This window comes from Myxocyprinus asiaticus, chromosome 8 (genome assembly GCF_019703515.2).
Source record: "Myxocyprinus asiaticus isolate MX2 ecotype Aquarium Trade chromosome 8, UBuf_Myxa_2, whole genome shotgun sequence".
Classification (NCBI taxonomy): Eukaryota; Metazoa; Chordata; class Actinopteri; order Cypriniformes; family Catostomidae; genus Myxocyprinus; species Myxocyprinus asiaticus.
This window is the reverse complement of record NC_059351.1, coordinates 8985757-9001266: the sequence shown is the minus strand read 5'-3', so window position 1 is coordinate 9001266 and position 15510 is coordinate 8985757. Positions and strand designations below refer to the sequence as shown.

At 38.7% G+C, this 15510-nt stretch overlaps 1 protein-coding gene across 1 annotated transcript in view; it reads right to left on the bottom strand.

Moving 5' to 3' along the window:
• LOC127445276 (rho GTPase-activating protein 7-like) overlaps window positions 1-15510 on the bottom strand; it is a 143781-nt gene that overhangs the window by 92331 nt on the left and 35940 nt on the right. Inside the window, exon 5 of the mRNA XM_051705223.1 lies at window positions 1450-1474. Coding sequence (XP_051561183.1) covers window positions 1450-1474 — 25 coding nt within the window. The remainder of the gene's footprint in view (window positions 1-1449; window positions 1475-15510) is intronic.

Sequence of the window (15510 nt, the reverse complement as noted above, 5' to 3'; positions counted from 1 at the left end):
AGTGATTAAACATGTCATCTAATTTTCGCTCTAGAACATACAGTAAACCAGTTTCTCAGACTAGACAAGAGAAGCTCCAAGTAGGTGATGGAGACAGACGCAAACTCATGCTGTGTCTCCTAGATCCTTTTGCTCTCTGGTTTTGTATTCTGATTCCAGGGAGACATAGGGGTCAGAATAGAACGATCTCCCATGGTTTGCCTGATATCTGATCAATACACACCAGATGTGAACAGAAGTCTACTAGTCGTATTGATGTGAGGTTCTCTTATAATGTTTAGGATGCTAGGGTGGTGGTAGTATAATGGTTAAGTATCTAGTCAGCCAACACAATGGTAGCAGGTTATAAGAGGACCCAGGAAGTAGAATGTAACTACTTCTGCTCTTTTCATGTGTGCATGTGTGTTAAATTAGTTGCTTTGGATAAAAACGCCTCCTAAATAAACATGATTTTTAGCTTAATATTTGGAAGCTGCTCTTAGATTAGCATCTTGTATTCTGGGTCATCTTTGGGAGAACATCTCTGAGAGCTGAACCTTGTAATATTTTACTGACAAAAGAATATCTTGAGTGACATCGCTTCTGAAAAGGCCAGCTAAGACCATCATGAATTTCCAGGTTGGTGTATGGTAGTTTAAGGCACTTGTTTGTTAGTTAGCACTTAAAACATACTTGTAGGCCTTATTTGTAGGGTACAATGAATTGTAGCTGCGAACGACTTGACTAAAAGACTGACAATACATATCTGACAGTTTATAGAAAGGGGTAAGCAAACATTAAACGACAACATAAAGCAGTGAATGGCTACCAGCTAACTGCTAATAGCTACCATGCTAAGTATGTCCTTAGCCTTAGGGTGAGACTGGCAGCAGAGTAAGACTGTGCTGAAGGGCTTTGCTATGCCCTAACAAAGTATCTCTTTTAGTCAGTAAATGGACATATATCCGTAAGGGCATGAATAGGTTTGTTCTAGATACATATTGCCCTAGTAATAATCTTCCATGTCACGTTACCTCTACAGCTCTCTGTTCTGATATCAGCAGCCTGATCATTCAACTGGGCAGCACCTGCTAGAGTTTAAAACAGATTCAGTGCCAGCAGTTGACATACTCTGACAGGAAACCAAGGTTGTATGAATGGTATGACTATATATTTAGTGGGACTTGCAAAATCTCATATACATCTTTCATTTCAGGGCACCTTATAGGTCATTAGATTTTGCAGTTTGATAAAAGGGTGGGAACCCAGTATTCAAAATATTAACTGAAAATGACACAGTTCCTTATACTGGAACCAAAAGCATATCACACCATCATATCATTTCAAATCATAATTTTGTCTCCTCTTAATTAGTTTTTGTATATTCAGTTTTGCCTTCCATGTATAAGCCTCCATCCACTTATACCACTTAGGTATATGACAATAAAACATGATATCATACAAACTTACCTTTCTCAGAAAGTACTGCAGAGGTCTAAAAGAAAGAACAAAAGAAAGATGGAAAAGAGATATTAATATTTAGATAACCTCAAGGAAAATACAATAAAGTTGTAAAACTAAAAATTGCTAATTATATTACATATTTTGTTATTCAAAAATGGGTATCGTGTCTATAAGTTAACTTAAATTCCACAAAGGTTTTAATATGTTCTAAAATGGAAATCCGATTATGTTTTATGAGTTCACATTTCATTTCATCAGCATGCAGGGAGGATAGTAAAATAATTGAGTTTCACAATGTAACTCTATAAACATAGTTTACATTTCAAACCAAGCCAGTACAAACTAGTCTACCACCTGTTCCTGAGAATTAAACACTGTGTGTGTGTTTATGTATGTGTGTGCATGCCCACCAAGTGCAGCTGGCCAAGAAATAAGGCCGTGTGTGTAGTCTCTGCAACCTTGAAAACCCACATACCCCACAACACAGACTCCCACACACATACAAATACTGTACATACATATATGCTTACATACGCTTGAAATTGCCCAACAGTGTGCATTATTTTCATGTGAGTGCGTGATTATGCACGCATTGTTAGATCGTGTGTGTTATTGTTGATAAGAGTGATAAAAATGTTTTTCTATGAGAAGGAGGGTATGCAACAAAAAGAGCCTTTGCATATTTTTTACATGTCGACACTCGACACGTTTCAAACTTCACTGGGCAGTTCATTTAGAAAAATACACAAATGAAAAATACCAAAAAGATTGTGTGTCAGTGATTATTTTATCTCTGGAAAAATGATTAATCTACTTGGCAAAGGCATTTACGAGGCTTCCATATTTAGCAAATGTTTTTTTTTTGTTAAATGGTGCTTGTATCCTGAAGCAGTAAAATGACTATTAATAACTTTTCCTTTGTTCGTTATTGTTCATAAGTTGCTTGCTTTATTTATTTATTTTTAAACAGGAATTTCTGTAGTTCTCTGTTTGGCGCGACTAAGGAATGTCGGGGTCTCTGTCTGCGGATGACCTTCAACCAGAGAACTCCTGGTCTGTCCGCTGATCTTTGACCTTGTGTAATTCAGAGGTCACTGGAACAGCTCACACTGACAGAAACAACTCAATCGTCTGCCCCTAAAAACGATGCATCTTATTATATAAAGAATGTGTCTTTCTCTTTACCAGATTCCTCTTCAAAACATCAGAGTATATTCGTCCATTTTATCTCTCTTGTTCTTGGTTTTTTCATGTTCTATCTCTCACCCCCAATTCTTCTATTGCCCCCTGTTATCACATTCTCTCGTTTTATCTACCCCTGTTTTTTGTTTCCACATTCTTTTGCTTTTGTTAACATACCCTCATCCTTGCGTCCACCCATCCTCCTCTCATGAAGCCAAATGCATGCTAGGAACTACATTCGTGTATGTGAGGGGAAAGAGTGGCTTATCAAAGGAGTGTGACGTGGCAGGGGTATGAATTTTTTTAAGTTTGCATGTGTGTGAAACTGTGGGTAGATCAGTGAAAAGTGGAGGAATTTAGAACAAGATAGCTACATGATGGCAATCTTAATGGACATAGCGTCCATCAGATGTTTTAAAAACAGAAAGCATGAGGGGCCTGCGTAGCTCAGCAAGTATTGACGCTGACTACCACCCCTGGAGTCGTGAGTTCAAATCCAGGGTGTGCTGAGTGACTCCAGCCAGGTCTCCTAAGCAACCAAATTGGCCCAGTTGCTAGGGAGGGTAGAGTCACATGGGGTAACCTCCTCGTGGTCGTGATTATTAGTTCTCGCTCTCAATGGGGCATGTGGTAAGTTGTGCGTGGATCGCAGCATGAGCCTCCACATGCTGGGAGTCTCCGCGGTATCATGCACAACGAGCCACGTGATAAGATGCACGGATTGACGGTCTCAGAAGCGGAGGCAACTGAGACTTGTCCTCTGCCACCCGGATTGAGGTGAATAACCACGCCACCACTTGGACCTACTAAGTAGTGGGAATTGGGCATGCCAAATTGGGGAGAAAAGGGGAGAAAACAAAAAACAAAAACAGAAAGCATAAAAAAACCTACATTTAGTTTTGTGTTAGTATCTAAAGCCTGTTATACACAGCATGCATAAGCAGAGTAAGCAATGTGGCTGCATAACTACAACAACTGGTTGCATTGTGAATTTCATATGGACAGCGTTTCTGCTGTAAAACAGAACTGCAGCTGTACACTTAAAAAAAAAAAAAAAAAAATGTTAACCTAATAATGTGCTTGGTGTGGTAAAATCTAAATTAACCAGTTTGATTCAAGTCCAAAATATTATTTAACATGACTGAATCAGCCTGACAACATTAGGTTCCACCAACCAAACACATTTTCAGATTTAGGTCAGGCAGAAATATATCCTTAAAGGGATAGTTCACGCAAAAATAAAAATTCTTTCATCAATTACTCACCCTTACGCCATCCCAGATGTGTATGACTTTCTTTCTTCTGCTGAACACAAACAAAGATTTTTAGAAGAATATTTCAGCTCTGTAGGTCCTCACAAAGCAAGTGAATGGGTACCAAAATTTTGAAGCTCCAAAAGCACATAAAGGCAGCATAAAAATAATCCAAAAGACTCCAGTGGTTAAATCCATATCTTCTGAAGCGATATGATAAGTGTGGGTGAGAAACAGATCAATATTTAAGTCCTTTTTTACAAACAATCTTCATTTTCACATGGTTCATCTTTTGTTTTTGGAAATTCACATTCTTTGTGCATATCGCCACCCTACTGGGCATGGAGGATAATTTAAAAAAAATAAAATATATTAATCAGTTTCTCACCCACACTTATCATTCACTTATGAAGATATGGATTTAAATACTGGAGTCATTTATGGATTGAATTTGGAGCTTAACATTTTTGGTATCCATTTACTTGCATTTTTAGGTCCTACAGAGCTGAGATATTCTACTAAAATCTTTGTTTGTGTTAAGCAGGAGAAAGAAAGTCATACACATCTGGGATGCCATGAGGGTGAGTAAATGATGAGAGAATTAAAATTTTTGGGTGAACTATCCCTTTATGGTAACAATTTCTGGTTACCACTTTTTACAGTCTTTTTATTTATTTACAGAAAATAAAGTGATTCTAAGTTACTACATTTTTTATTTCTCTCAATAACATTCATAAATTATAAAATGGTTATAGGTAGTGGGTGATTAAGGATCATTACAAATTTTATTGACAATTTTATATGGATTCAGTTAGATTTACAGAACAGAGAGTGTGTGTTACTTGCCCAACATACATGTTTTTTCAAACAACGGGTGAGTAGTTTGCTCCATAATTTTATCTTGCTTCATAAAAGCCTAGATTGCAAAAGTCTGGGTTGATAAATAGGTTTATAGAGATTTGAAATGTGTTCTCTGCTTAGTTGAGCATGCTACACTGCAAAAATAGGCCCAGCATCGACACTTAGTATGTCCATACTATTCTCATGTCAGAGGGTGTGTGCATCAGTATGCAGAGATAGGGAGTCATTATTCAATAGCACTATCGGTGTGAACGGCGAGCAAATGTTTGCAGGAATATTCCGGGTTCAAAACAAGTTAAGCTCCATTGACAGCATTTGTGGCATAATGTTGATAATCCCACAAAAAATATTTCGACTTGTTTTTCTTTTTCTTTAAAAGAAGCAAAAATCCAGGTTACAGTGAGGCACTTCCAATGGAAGTGAATGGGGCCAGTTTTTTTAGGGTTTAAAGGCAGAAATGTGACGCTTATAATTTAATAAAAGCACATACATTCATTATTTATAAGGGTTTTATTTGAGCAGTAAAGCAGTTTAAATCATTGTTTTAAACATACTATCCCTTTTTGTTTTAGGGTTACATGGCAACAATGTTTGCACAAAAAGGGATAGTAAGTATGTTAGTATGTTAACAGGCATTTTATTTACGTCTTGTGGCTATACTTTTGAAATTGTGAGTATTTTAACATTCAGAGATTGGCCCCATTTACTTCCATTGAAAGTGCCTCACTGTATCCCAGATATATGCTTTTTTTTTTTTTTTTTTTTTTAAAGAAAAGGAGGGACATATTAAAATGTACTTTTAACATTATGCCACAGATGCTTTTGATTGAGCTTAACTTACCTGGAATATTCCTTTAATAGATCTGGCATCGAAAGACTGAGGTTAGACTGAAGACTTTTTGTCTTCTTAAAACATAATCTTCACTACAGCTCCATGTCTCCATAGCTGAGGACAAATCCACCCTTTACATTCCTCTCCTTGTTGATGGCGCTGCCACTGATGTCTGGATAAAGCCTTGTCTTGCACCCAATCAGTCTATGCAAGGGAACACACACAGACAACACACACACACACACACACACACACACAAACATGTTGGTGTGTTTTTATCCTTATGAGGACTTCACTGGTAGTGGTGAACCTGCAAAAACCTTTGGCAACAATGAAGAGTTTGCCGCAAATCTTGTTTGCATGTGAAAATAATGAGTAGCTAATTTGCGGCAAGTTTGCCAGAACTCTCAATTTTCTATAAAGGCATGCCTACAGGACCACAGTTATACCTAATTCAGAATTAGAAGTCCACAAATACTATAAAACTTGATGCGGTAGCAGGTTAGCCATATTAGCGTAGTGTGACTGTGTCCACCTCAATTACAAACTCCAGATTCCCAGACCCAGACCCACACACACACACACACACACACACACACACACACACACACACGCGGTTTCAATACAGGAGAGGTGCGCATATTCACACATACCTCCAGACATATCTAAATCACACATACACAGTTCTAGATAGTCTACATAATCAGTAAATAAATCTGTAAAAGCCCAACAATGATGGTTCTCAGATTTACGGCTAAAAAATGACCTTAGCAAAGTCTAATAATGGCAAAAAAGCCCCACACTAGCACACAGCAAGCTGTACATCATCATACATATACTCAGGGTTGGGAGGGTTACTTTTGAAATGTATTCCACTACAGATTACAGAATACATGCTGTAAAATGTAATTTGTAATGTATACTGTTAGATTACTCAAGGTCAGTAACATATTCTAAATACTTTGGATTACTTCTTCAGCACTGGTAGATTTTTTTTCACTTGTTTTGACAATAAAAATTCTGCCAGTACAGTTAGACAAAATACACATGATAAAAATACATTCTCTGAGAAACCGAAATATCTTATGCAGTGTTGTTTCTAAAACAAGATTAATCAAACTGATCTTGTTTTAAGGAATTTTAGATATTTTTACAGGAAAACAATACAAAAATGATCAAGAATACGATTTTTGCCCTAATATCAAAGGTATTATTAGGAAAAAAGAAATTATGATCCTACATGATTTTTTTTTTATCCCTTTTTCTCCCAATTTGGAATGCCCAATTCACACTACTTAGTAGGTCCTCATGGTGGCACGGTTACTCACTTCAATCCGGGTGGCGGAGGACAAGTCTCAATTGCATCCGCTTCTGAGACAGTCAATCCACACATCTTATCACATGGCTCGTTGTGCATGACACCGCGAAGACTCCGAATGTGGAGGCTCATGCTACTCTCCGCGATCCATGCACAACTTATCACACGCCTCATTGAGAGCGAGAACCACTAATCGTGACCACAAGGAGATTACCCCATGTGACTCTACCCCCCTAGCAAACGGGCCAATTTCTGAGTCACTCAGCACACCCTGGATTCAAGCTCGCGACTCCAGGGGTGGTAGTCAGCGCCAGTACTCGCTGAGCTACCCAGGCCCCCAAAGTGCATTTTCTTGATAAAACAAAAAATATGATCGTGCCTGGTAACATGTGCATGTAAAATGGCTAGAAATAGCATTTTAGCTTAGCGTAAAGCTGACAATTTACACAAGTTTTATTTCTATTTCTTCTGCTCCAAACTTACTTCAAACTTACTTCTCTGTCTACTTGCATGAATGTAACGCATCATAAGAAAGTGTTTCACCTGTAACGAGGCTGGCGAGTATGGAGGATCTAAGTGCAGTTTTTAATGGAAACAAAAGATGAACAAAGTCACCCGCTGTAGGAGGAGTCTCTGGGGGAGTGGGCGGAGCCGTTGGAGGAATAGACTCTGGGGGAGCGGGTGGAGCCGCTGGAGGAAGGCGGAGATGTGGTAGGCTCGAGGGGCTAGGCTGTGAAAGCTGTGGGAGGCTTGAGACAAAGAGTCCTGGATGAATGGGAAACGACCTCTGTGGTCGAGAACATGGGAAGAGATTTGGGAATGACCTCTGTGGTTGTGGGCATGGGAGGAGACTCAGAAATGACCTCCGTGGTCGTGGGCATGGGAGGAGACTCAAGAACAACCTCTATGGTCGTGGGCATGGGAGGAGACTCAGGAACGATCTCTGTGGTCGTGGGCATGGGAGGAGACTCGGAAACGACCTCTGTGGTCGTGGGCATGGGAGGAGACTCGGAAATGACCTCTGTGGTCGTGGGCATGAGAGGAGACTCGGAAATTACCTCTGTGGTCGTGGGCATGGGCAGAGACTCGGAAACAACCTCTGTGTTCGTGGGCATGGGCAGAGACTCGGAAACGACCTCCGTGGTCGTGTACATGGGATGAGACTTGGGAACGACCTCTGTAGTCGTGGGCATTTACAGAGACTCGGGAATGACCTCCATGGTCGTGAACATGGGCTGAGACTTGGAAACGACCTCCATGGTCATGTACATGAGAAGGGACTTGGGAACGACCTCTGTAATCGTGGGCAAGGGCAAAGACTCGGGAACGACCTCCGTGGTCATGAACATGAGCTAAGACTTGGAAACGACCTCCGTGGTCGTGTACTTGGGAAGGGACTTGGGAACGACCTCTGTAGTCGTGGGCATGGGCAGAGACTTGGAAACGACCTCCGTGGTCGTGTACACAGGAAGAGACTTGGGAACAGAAACTTTTCTTCTCTTCCTCCTCCTCTGGATGGCCGAAGTTGGCAACGCTGGCTCTGGGATGGGCGAGGCTGGCAACGCTGGTTTTGGGACGGACGAGGCTGGCAACTCGTTGGCCGTGGCAGGCGTGGACGTTGGCTCGTTGACCGTGGCAGGCGTGGGCACTGGCTCGTTGACCGTGGAAGGCTTCGGGACAGGGGCCATGGAAGGCTTGTACAAGGGAGCCGAAGACGCTGGTTTGATCCCCGGGGTTCCCGCCATAATCTACTGTATAAAGGGAACCACAAAGTTCCAGAGCCTTCTCCACATATTTGCCGAGCATCCAGTCAGGATCAGCCAGAGGCATCAGTTCTCTCAGTGCACTATTCAGACTGGCCCAGAAGAAAACCACCAGAGAGCGGTCTGGATAGTGCACTACATTTGCCAGACTCACGGACGTGATCATCAACTGGACGGTCCCCTTGTTGAAGGAGCAGAATTCTGATGGCCGCTAGATACATTTTTTGGTCAGTCTTTCTGTAATGAGGCTGGCGAGGATGGAGGATCTAAGTGCAGTTTTTAATGGAAACAAAAGATGAACAAAGTAACTCAGAATAAAAATGAAAACAAAACACAGGGAACCAGGTACAGAAAATGACAAAACATCTGAAGACTGACAAAGGAAACAGGGAAAACCAGGGCTATACACAGGGGCAAACAAGGGAATGAGGAACACCTGTAGAAACAATCAGGAGAAAACCAATCATAAAATGAAACTACAAAGGACTACAAATTAACAGGAAACAGGAATGTAGGAACTAAACAAGAATTTCAACATAAAAGTCAATGCAAACACAGGGAATATGTGACATCACCGCTGTTCAAATGCACTTTGGATCGCATCATTTATATGGATAAATGTTTTCCATCTGAAAGGACTAAATATTAAAAGAAACAAATGACAATAAAATGCAAAGTAATATCTTCAGTAATCAAAATACTTTTGTATTGTAATACTGTATTCTAATTACCAATGATTCAAATTGTAACTGAAGTGGAATACAGTTACTTTTTTTTTGTGTTTTAAATACGTAATCCCGTTACATGTATTCCATTACTCCCCAACCCTGCATATACTATATATATATATATACATATATATATATATATATATATATATATATACCAACACCAACAAGTCAAAATCAAAATCAAGACCCACCCTTACAAAAAATTGAGAGTTCTCTCAAACTGCAAACTTTTCATGTGAAAATGAGCTTGCAATTTGCCACAAATGTTTCTCAGAAGTTTGCTGCTCTTCACTGGTAGTGGTGAACCTGCAAAAACCTTTGGCAACAATGAAGAGTTTGCCGCAAATCTTGTTTGCATGTGAAAATAATGAGTAGCTAATTTGCGGCAAGTTTGCCAGAACTCTCAGTTTTCTATAAAGGCATGCCTACAGGACCACAGTTATACCTAATTCAGAATTAGAAGTCCACAAATACTATAAAACTTGATGCGGTAGCAGGTTAGCCATATTAGCGTAGTGTGACTGTGTCCACCTCAATTACAAACTCCAGATTCCTCTGTGAATTTGAGAAAACAACAGGCCTACACACAGAAACGTTTCAAGGCCACCGACAGTTAAATACTATTAATACTTATGAGAGCTTCTGGCATACTCAGAATAACTACATCTGAGTTACAGCACTGTTATCATGTGCTATCCCAAACACACCACCCACCATCCTTATACAAGTGGTAAGACGTTAAAAATGAGCTCAAACAAAAGGCGAGAAAAGAAGAAGAAAGAAGAAAATGACAGCAATGAAGTGCTAGATATAGAAAAGGACTAAGAAACAAATGAAGAAATATAAAGAAAAACAAGAGGATCATATGGTGCTTGCTAAGACAAGTATCATTATTATGATTGTTCATGCTTAGGGATTTTAACAACCCCCTGACCTTAAGTATTAAACTTCGGCAAGAAACTTGTGCCTCAAATCATGTGGCCTGTTGAGGATATGTGTGCTATTTCTTTCTGAAGCAAACTGACTTTGCTAGCAGACAAAAAATCCCATAGACTTACACTGAAGGAGGGACCTGAATGATATCAAAAGACCAGAGTATCATAGAGACTTTAGTTTGGACTGAGTGAAAATGTTTATGTGGTCATTCTAAGCCATTGAAAATCCATCACACTTGCTGGGCAGCAGTGGACAACCCAAGGACATATGTCATATGTTACATTTCAGTAATGAGAGTGAGAGTTTTTTATTTTTTATGTGTGTGTGTGTGTGTGTGTGTGTGTGTGTGTGTGTGTGTGTAAGTATGTGAGTATGCGTGCAAGTGTGTGTCTCCAGTCATTTTAGGTCAGGGTTGGGTCACATTGTTGGGCTTGTAAGGTCCCTGGGCACAGGTTGTCACAGCATTAGGGATCAGAGGTTGTATCAGGTGTCCAACAGAAAACACAACAGGACAGAGCACTCAATTAATCATTTAGTGTGTGTGTGTGTGTGTGTGTGTGTGTGTGTATGTGTAAGTCAGTGAGTGAGTAAATAATAAAGACTGGATAAACAGCAAGCAGAAACACATTACACAAGTTAGTGCAGGGTAGCATTATGCAGATACACACTGATAATTATTGTCCACTTAAAAATACTGGAAAAATCTGGTGTAAATAATTTAATATGTTATAAATTACAAATCTAATACTTAAAAAAATTAGCAGGACAGAATATGATGAAAAATGAAAATAATATATATATATTTTTTTTATTGGTGTTTGTGATGCATTCTGGCCTGTAAAATGTATTGTTCATTTTAAAATGTCATTATTGGTGGTTGTTAAGGTAAACATCACTTTTACTATTGCTTATTTTTTCAAAACCTCTAACCCTAAGTATCAAACTTTGGCAAGTAACTCATTTAGGGTTACCACTTTTGAAGTTGAAAAATAAGGGACATTCAATTCTAACTGTATATCCTTTCTTACATGCTAAAATGAGGAATTTCCTTACAAATGACTTATAATATATATATATATATATATATATATATATATATATATATATATATATATATATATATATATATATATATTTATTTATTTAATTTTTTTGATTATCTTATTTATCTTATTTATGTATACATTTTGGTTGATTTATATGTATTTTTATTTTTATTTTTTATTTTTTCCTTCACCTATACTTCATGTCTGTATGATTATATTCATATATTGTGCAATCTGTGTAATCTTATTGAACATTTATAGAAAAAAAAAAAAAATCCACAGATTTATAACAACATGTGGACTTGTCAGACGGTCCCTTACCACACCCTCCACAGTATTACCACATTTTAACACAATATTTTGACTTTTTAGATGGTCTCTTACCCACCGTAGGCAAAATTTAAATAACTTTAATCAATGTTAAATTAGCAATCTGGAACGATTTCACCATGACGCTATCTGACCAGCTTAAATACGGGACACATTGCATCCCATATTGATTCGATATGGAACACATCATTTCATCTTTAAATACAGCATGATCCCTTATTTTACAGGACGGGTGGCAACCCTAATCTCATACCACACTGGTTGTGCAATGGGCATGAATGATATCTGAAATTGTGCAGATTGTTGTGGAGAGGTGTGCTATTTCCATAGACTTACAATGAAGGATGGACCCAAGTCATTTCTATGGACCAGAGTGCCATCGAGACTTGGGGGTGAGCTCTTTTGACTTAGGCCAGTGGGCAACCACCTAGTAACCACCCAGAACACCTTAGCAATCACTTAGCACTGGCCTAGCAACCAACCATAACACCCTAGCAACCACATGGCATAATAAAACCACACAGAACACCTTAGGAACTGCATAGCAAACCCCTGGCAACCACCCACAACACCCTAGCATCATTGTGCGAGTTTTGCATCGGCAAGCAACACTCCATTTTTTTGTTTTGTTTTATGTAAATGTAAAAAAAAAAAAAAAAAAAAAAACGAAACCATTTGCCATTTAAATTTCTAATCTTTAATTTTGCTATAATTGCATTCAATTACTCAAATCATTTTGTTGGTATGAGAAGGAGAGTTTTGTGTGTATGTGTGCGTATGTGTAAGATGAGCAGGTTGAAGTGCAGAGTTTACCAACCCCTAGTCTGGTTAAGAATGTGCAGCTGGCAGGGGTCAAACTGGCCCACCCAAAGTCTGAGTGGGCAAGGTGTGTATGAGTGTGCTTCTGTGAGTGTCTGTGTCGTCTTAAAGGCAGAACCATTCTTACTGCACCTTCTTTTGGCAGATACAAATGTGTTTCTGAAAGATTAATGTAGCGATTAAGCGATAATGCATATTCTGGGCTTATAAACCCAAATCAGATAATTTAAGTGTCCGTTTCAGGTCTTAGAGGGGGACCTTATTTATAAAATTTCTTTATACAGAACACATATACACACAATTTGCAGTGCATGTAGACACACACAGATGCTATCTATGCCCCAAACTTCAAACATTTTCCATAACTAATGAAATGCATTCCTGCACATGTGCTGAGAAAATTTGTGAAAAAAAAAACTCTTCTCTTTTTATCTTTCCTTCAAACACATTCTCCTCCACATAGAGAACACCCCCTTTTCACCTCATAGTAACTTCCATCTGTTTTATGTGAGCCGTTTTGGCAGGAAGTGATGTAAGTGCTTCCCCAAGGCATGTTACATGGTGTAAACTGTATCCCTGACTCAGTGATCACTGTTGACATTACAAGTTACATTTCCATAGAAATCCCAACCTAATTGCTACCAGTTGCATAAGGAAGCAGGCTAGTCCTATTAATGAGTCTCTGAACATGCACACAAAAAGCCGAAAGTCCAAAGAACCTTAGTCACGGTAGCACATATTTCATTTTTGATGGGAATGAAAACGAGACAGAGCAATATCAGTACAGTCTCCCCAATGGGTTGTGCTGTTATTTTAAATATTTCATCTGACAAAACATTTAAATCTTTCTAAAAAATACAAAATAAAAACTCCAGAAAACACAAGTTCTAAAAATGAGAACTGAGTCTTAAATATGGTGTCTGCAAATGTCAATATGTCCAGTCCTCTAACTTATAAGTGTCCTTTACATAAAGTGTAGAAACAGTGATGGTATCAGACAGTGCTGTTTGAGTACTCTAATGTACTGTACTTCAGACAATGACATGGTATTAACATCATGGTAGTTTCCAAAAACTACCTGTATGGTCTTACGATGGTACAATGTTAAAGGAATAGTTCACACATAAATGAAAATTCTCTCATCATTTACTCACTCTCATGCCATCCCAGATGTGTATGACTTTCTTTCATCTGCTGAACACAAATGAAGATATTTAGAAGAATATTTCAGCTCTGTAGATCCATACAATGCAAGTGAATGGGTGCCAAAAATTTTAAGCTCCAAAATCCACATAAGGGCAACATTAAAGTAATCCATAAAACTCCAGTGGTTAAATCAATGTCATCAGAAGTGATATAATAGGTGTGGGTGAGAAACAGATCAATATTTAAGTCCTTTTTTCCCCCTATAAATTGTCCTCCCTGCTTAGTCAATCTCCACTTCAGTTTCACTTTCCCATTCTTCTTCTACTGTTTAGTGATTCACAGTCTTAATGCATATTGCCCCTTACTGGGCAGGGAGGAGAATTTATGAAAAAAAAATGACTTAATATTGATCTGGTTCTCACCCACACATAACATATCATGTCTGAACACATGGATTTAACCACTGGAGTCATATGGATTACTTTTATGCTCCCTTTATGTGGATTTTGGAGCTTCAAAATTTTGCCACCCATTCACTACCATTGTGATGACCTACAGAGCTGAAATATTCTTTTAAAAATCCTAATTTGTGTTCTGCAGAAGAAATAAATTCATACACATCTGGGATGCCAGGAGGGTGAGTAAATCATGTGAGAATTTTCATTTTTGGGTGAACTGTCAAGGTACTTTGTCTAAAACAAATATGGTAATATCATGGCACTTTTTGTAAGTGGTATGGTCTGAACAATGTGATGGTTAGGGACCCACAGGTTATAAAAATACAGAATGAACAATGAGGATGCCAAATGTGCTAATAACAATTACATGCTGAACCAATTTGAAGGACAAAGGACACAAAGAAGGCAATAAAGGACATACTTCTCTGGGTTATGTCATTGTCAGTTGGTCTCCTACTTTAAAGTGAATTTGAATTCTCATTCCCTATAGGCCAGAAACTAGGTTGACAGTTCAACCCAAAATATCTAGGCGAGAAGTTCACTTCTCATTTCTGGAGAGCTACAGTGAAGCACATTCTCTTCAAAAGTCACCAACATTCACAATGGCTGGTATTTTCCCCTTTATCCGGCCCTAATTGACTCTGTGGATTAGAGAAAGAGAGTCAGGATGCTAATCCCTGTAATCCAGGCTCTAATAACAATGGGGGACACTGAATTAACCAGACAGCACTTTGGGAAAATAAGAAATGAGGCTAACCTATGGAGCAGGATTAGGGTGCCATGCAGAGGGACAAGAGGAGATGGTCAATTACCCTGCTGGGCACATTAGTGTGCGTATATACAGTATTTGTGTGTGTGAGAAAGAGACACAAGAAAAAGACAAAAATTAATGGGTGCATTTTCGTATGAAACTGGCAGAGCACTTCAAAATTAAGTTCTCTTTGTTTCATTATTTGTAGGGATGGACAAACACCATTTTGAAATCTAGTATAAGTACCGATATTTTGGTAACAATACAGATACCTGTATTTTTAGCAATGTTGTAATTTTCAAGTAGAGTTCAGTAAAACTGATGATTTGTGGGTTGTGTGATAATATTTTCTTGAACTGCACTAATATCCAGACTGATCACACAGTGAATTCGGCAGCAGTACATTAGGTCAAAAGCTCTTCACTCAGTGCTTACTGCAATTCGAATTACTGCCCCCAATGACTGAAGCTGGATGTCGTGTTCAATGTATAAGCAAGTGTGAGCTTCAGTTTCCAGGTGAAATGTCCACAAGGTGACGCCAAAATTAAGTTGTATTTTTATTTATGAATAAAATGTAAAATCATACATTTAAAACTACAAATCTCCCTCTACTTCCCCTCCCCGAGAGCCTTCTAAAAAGG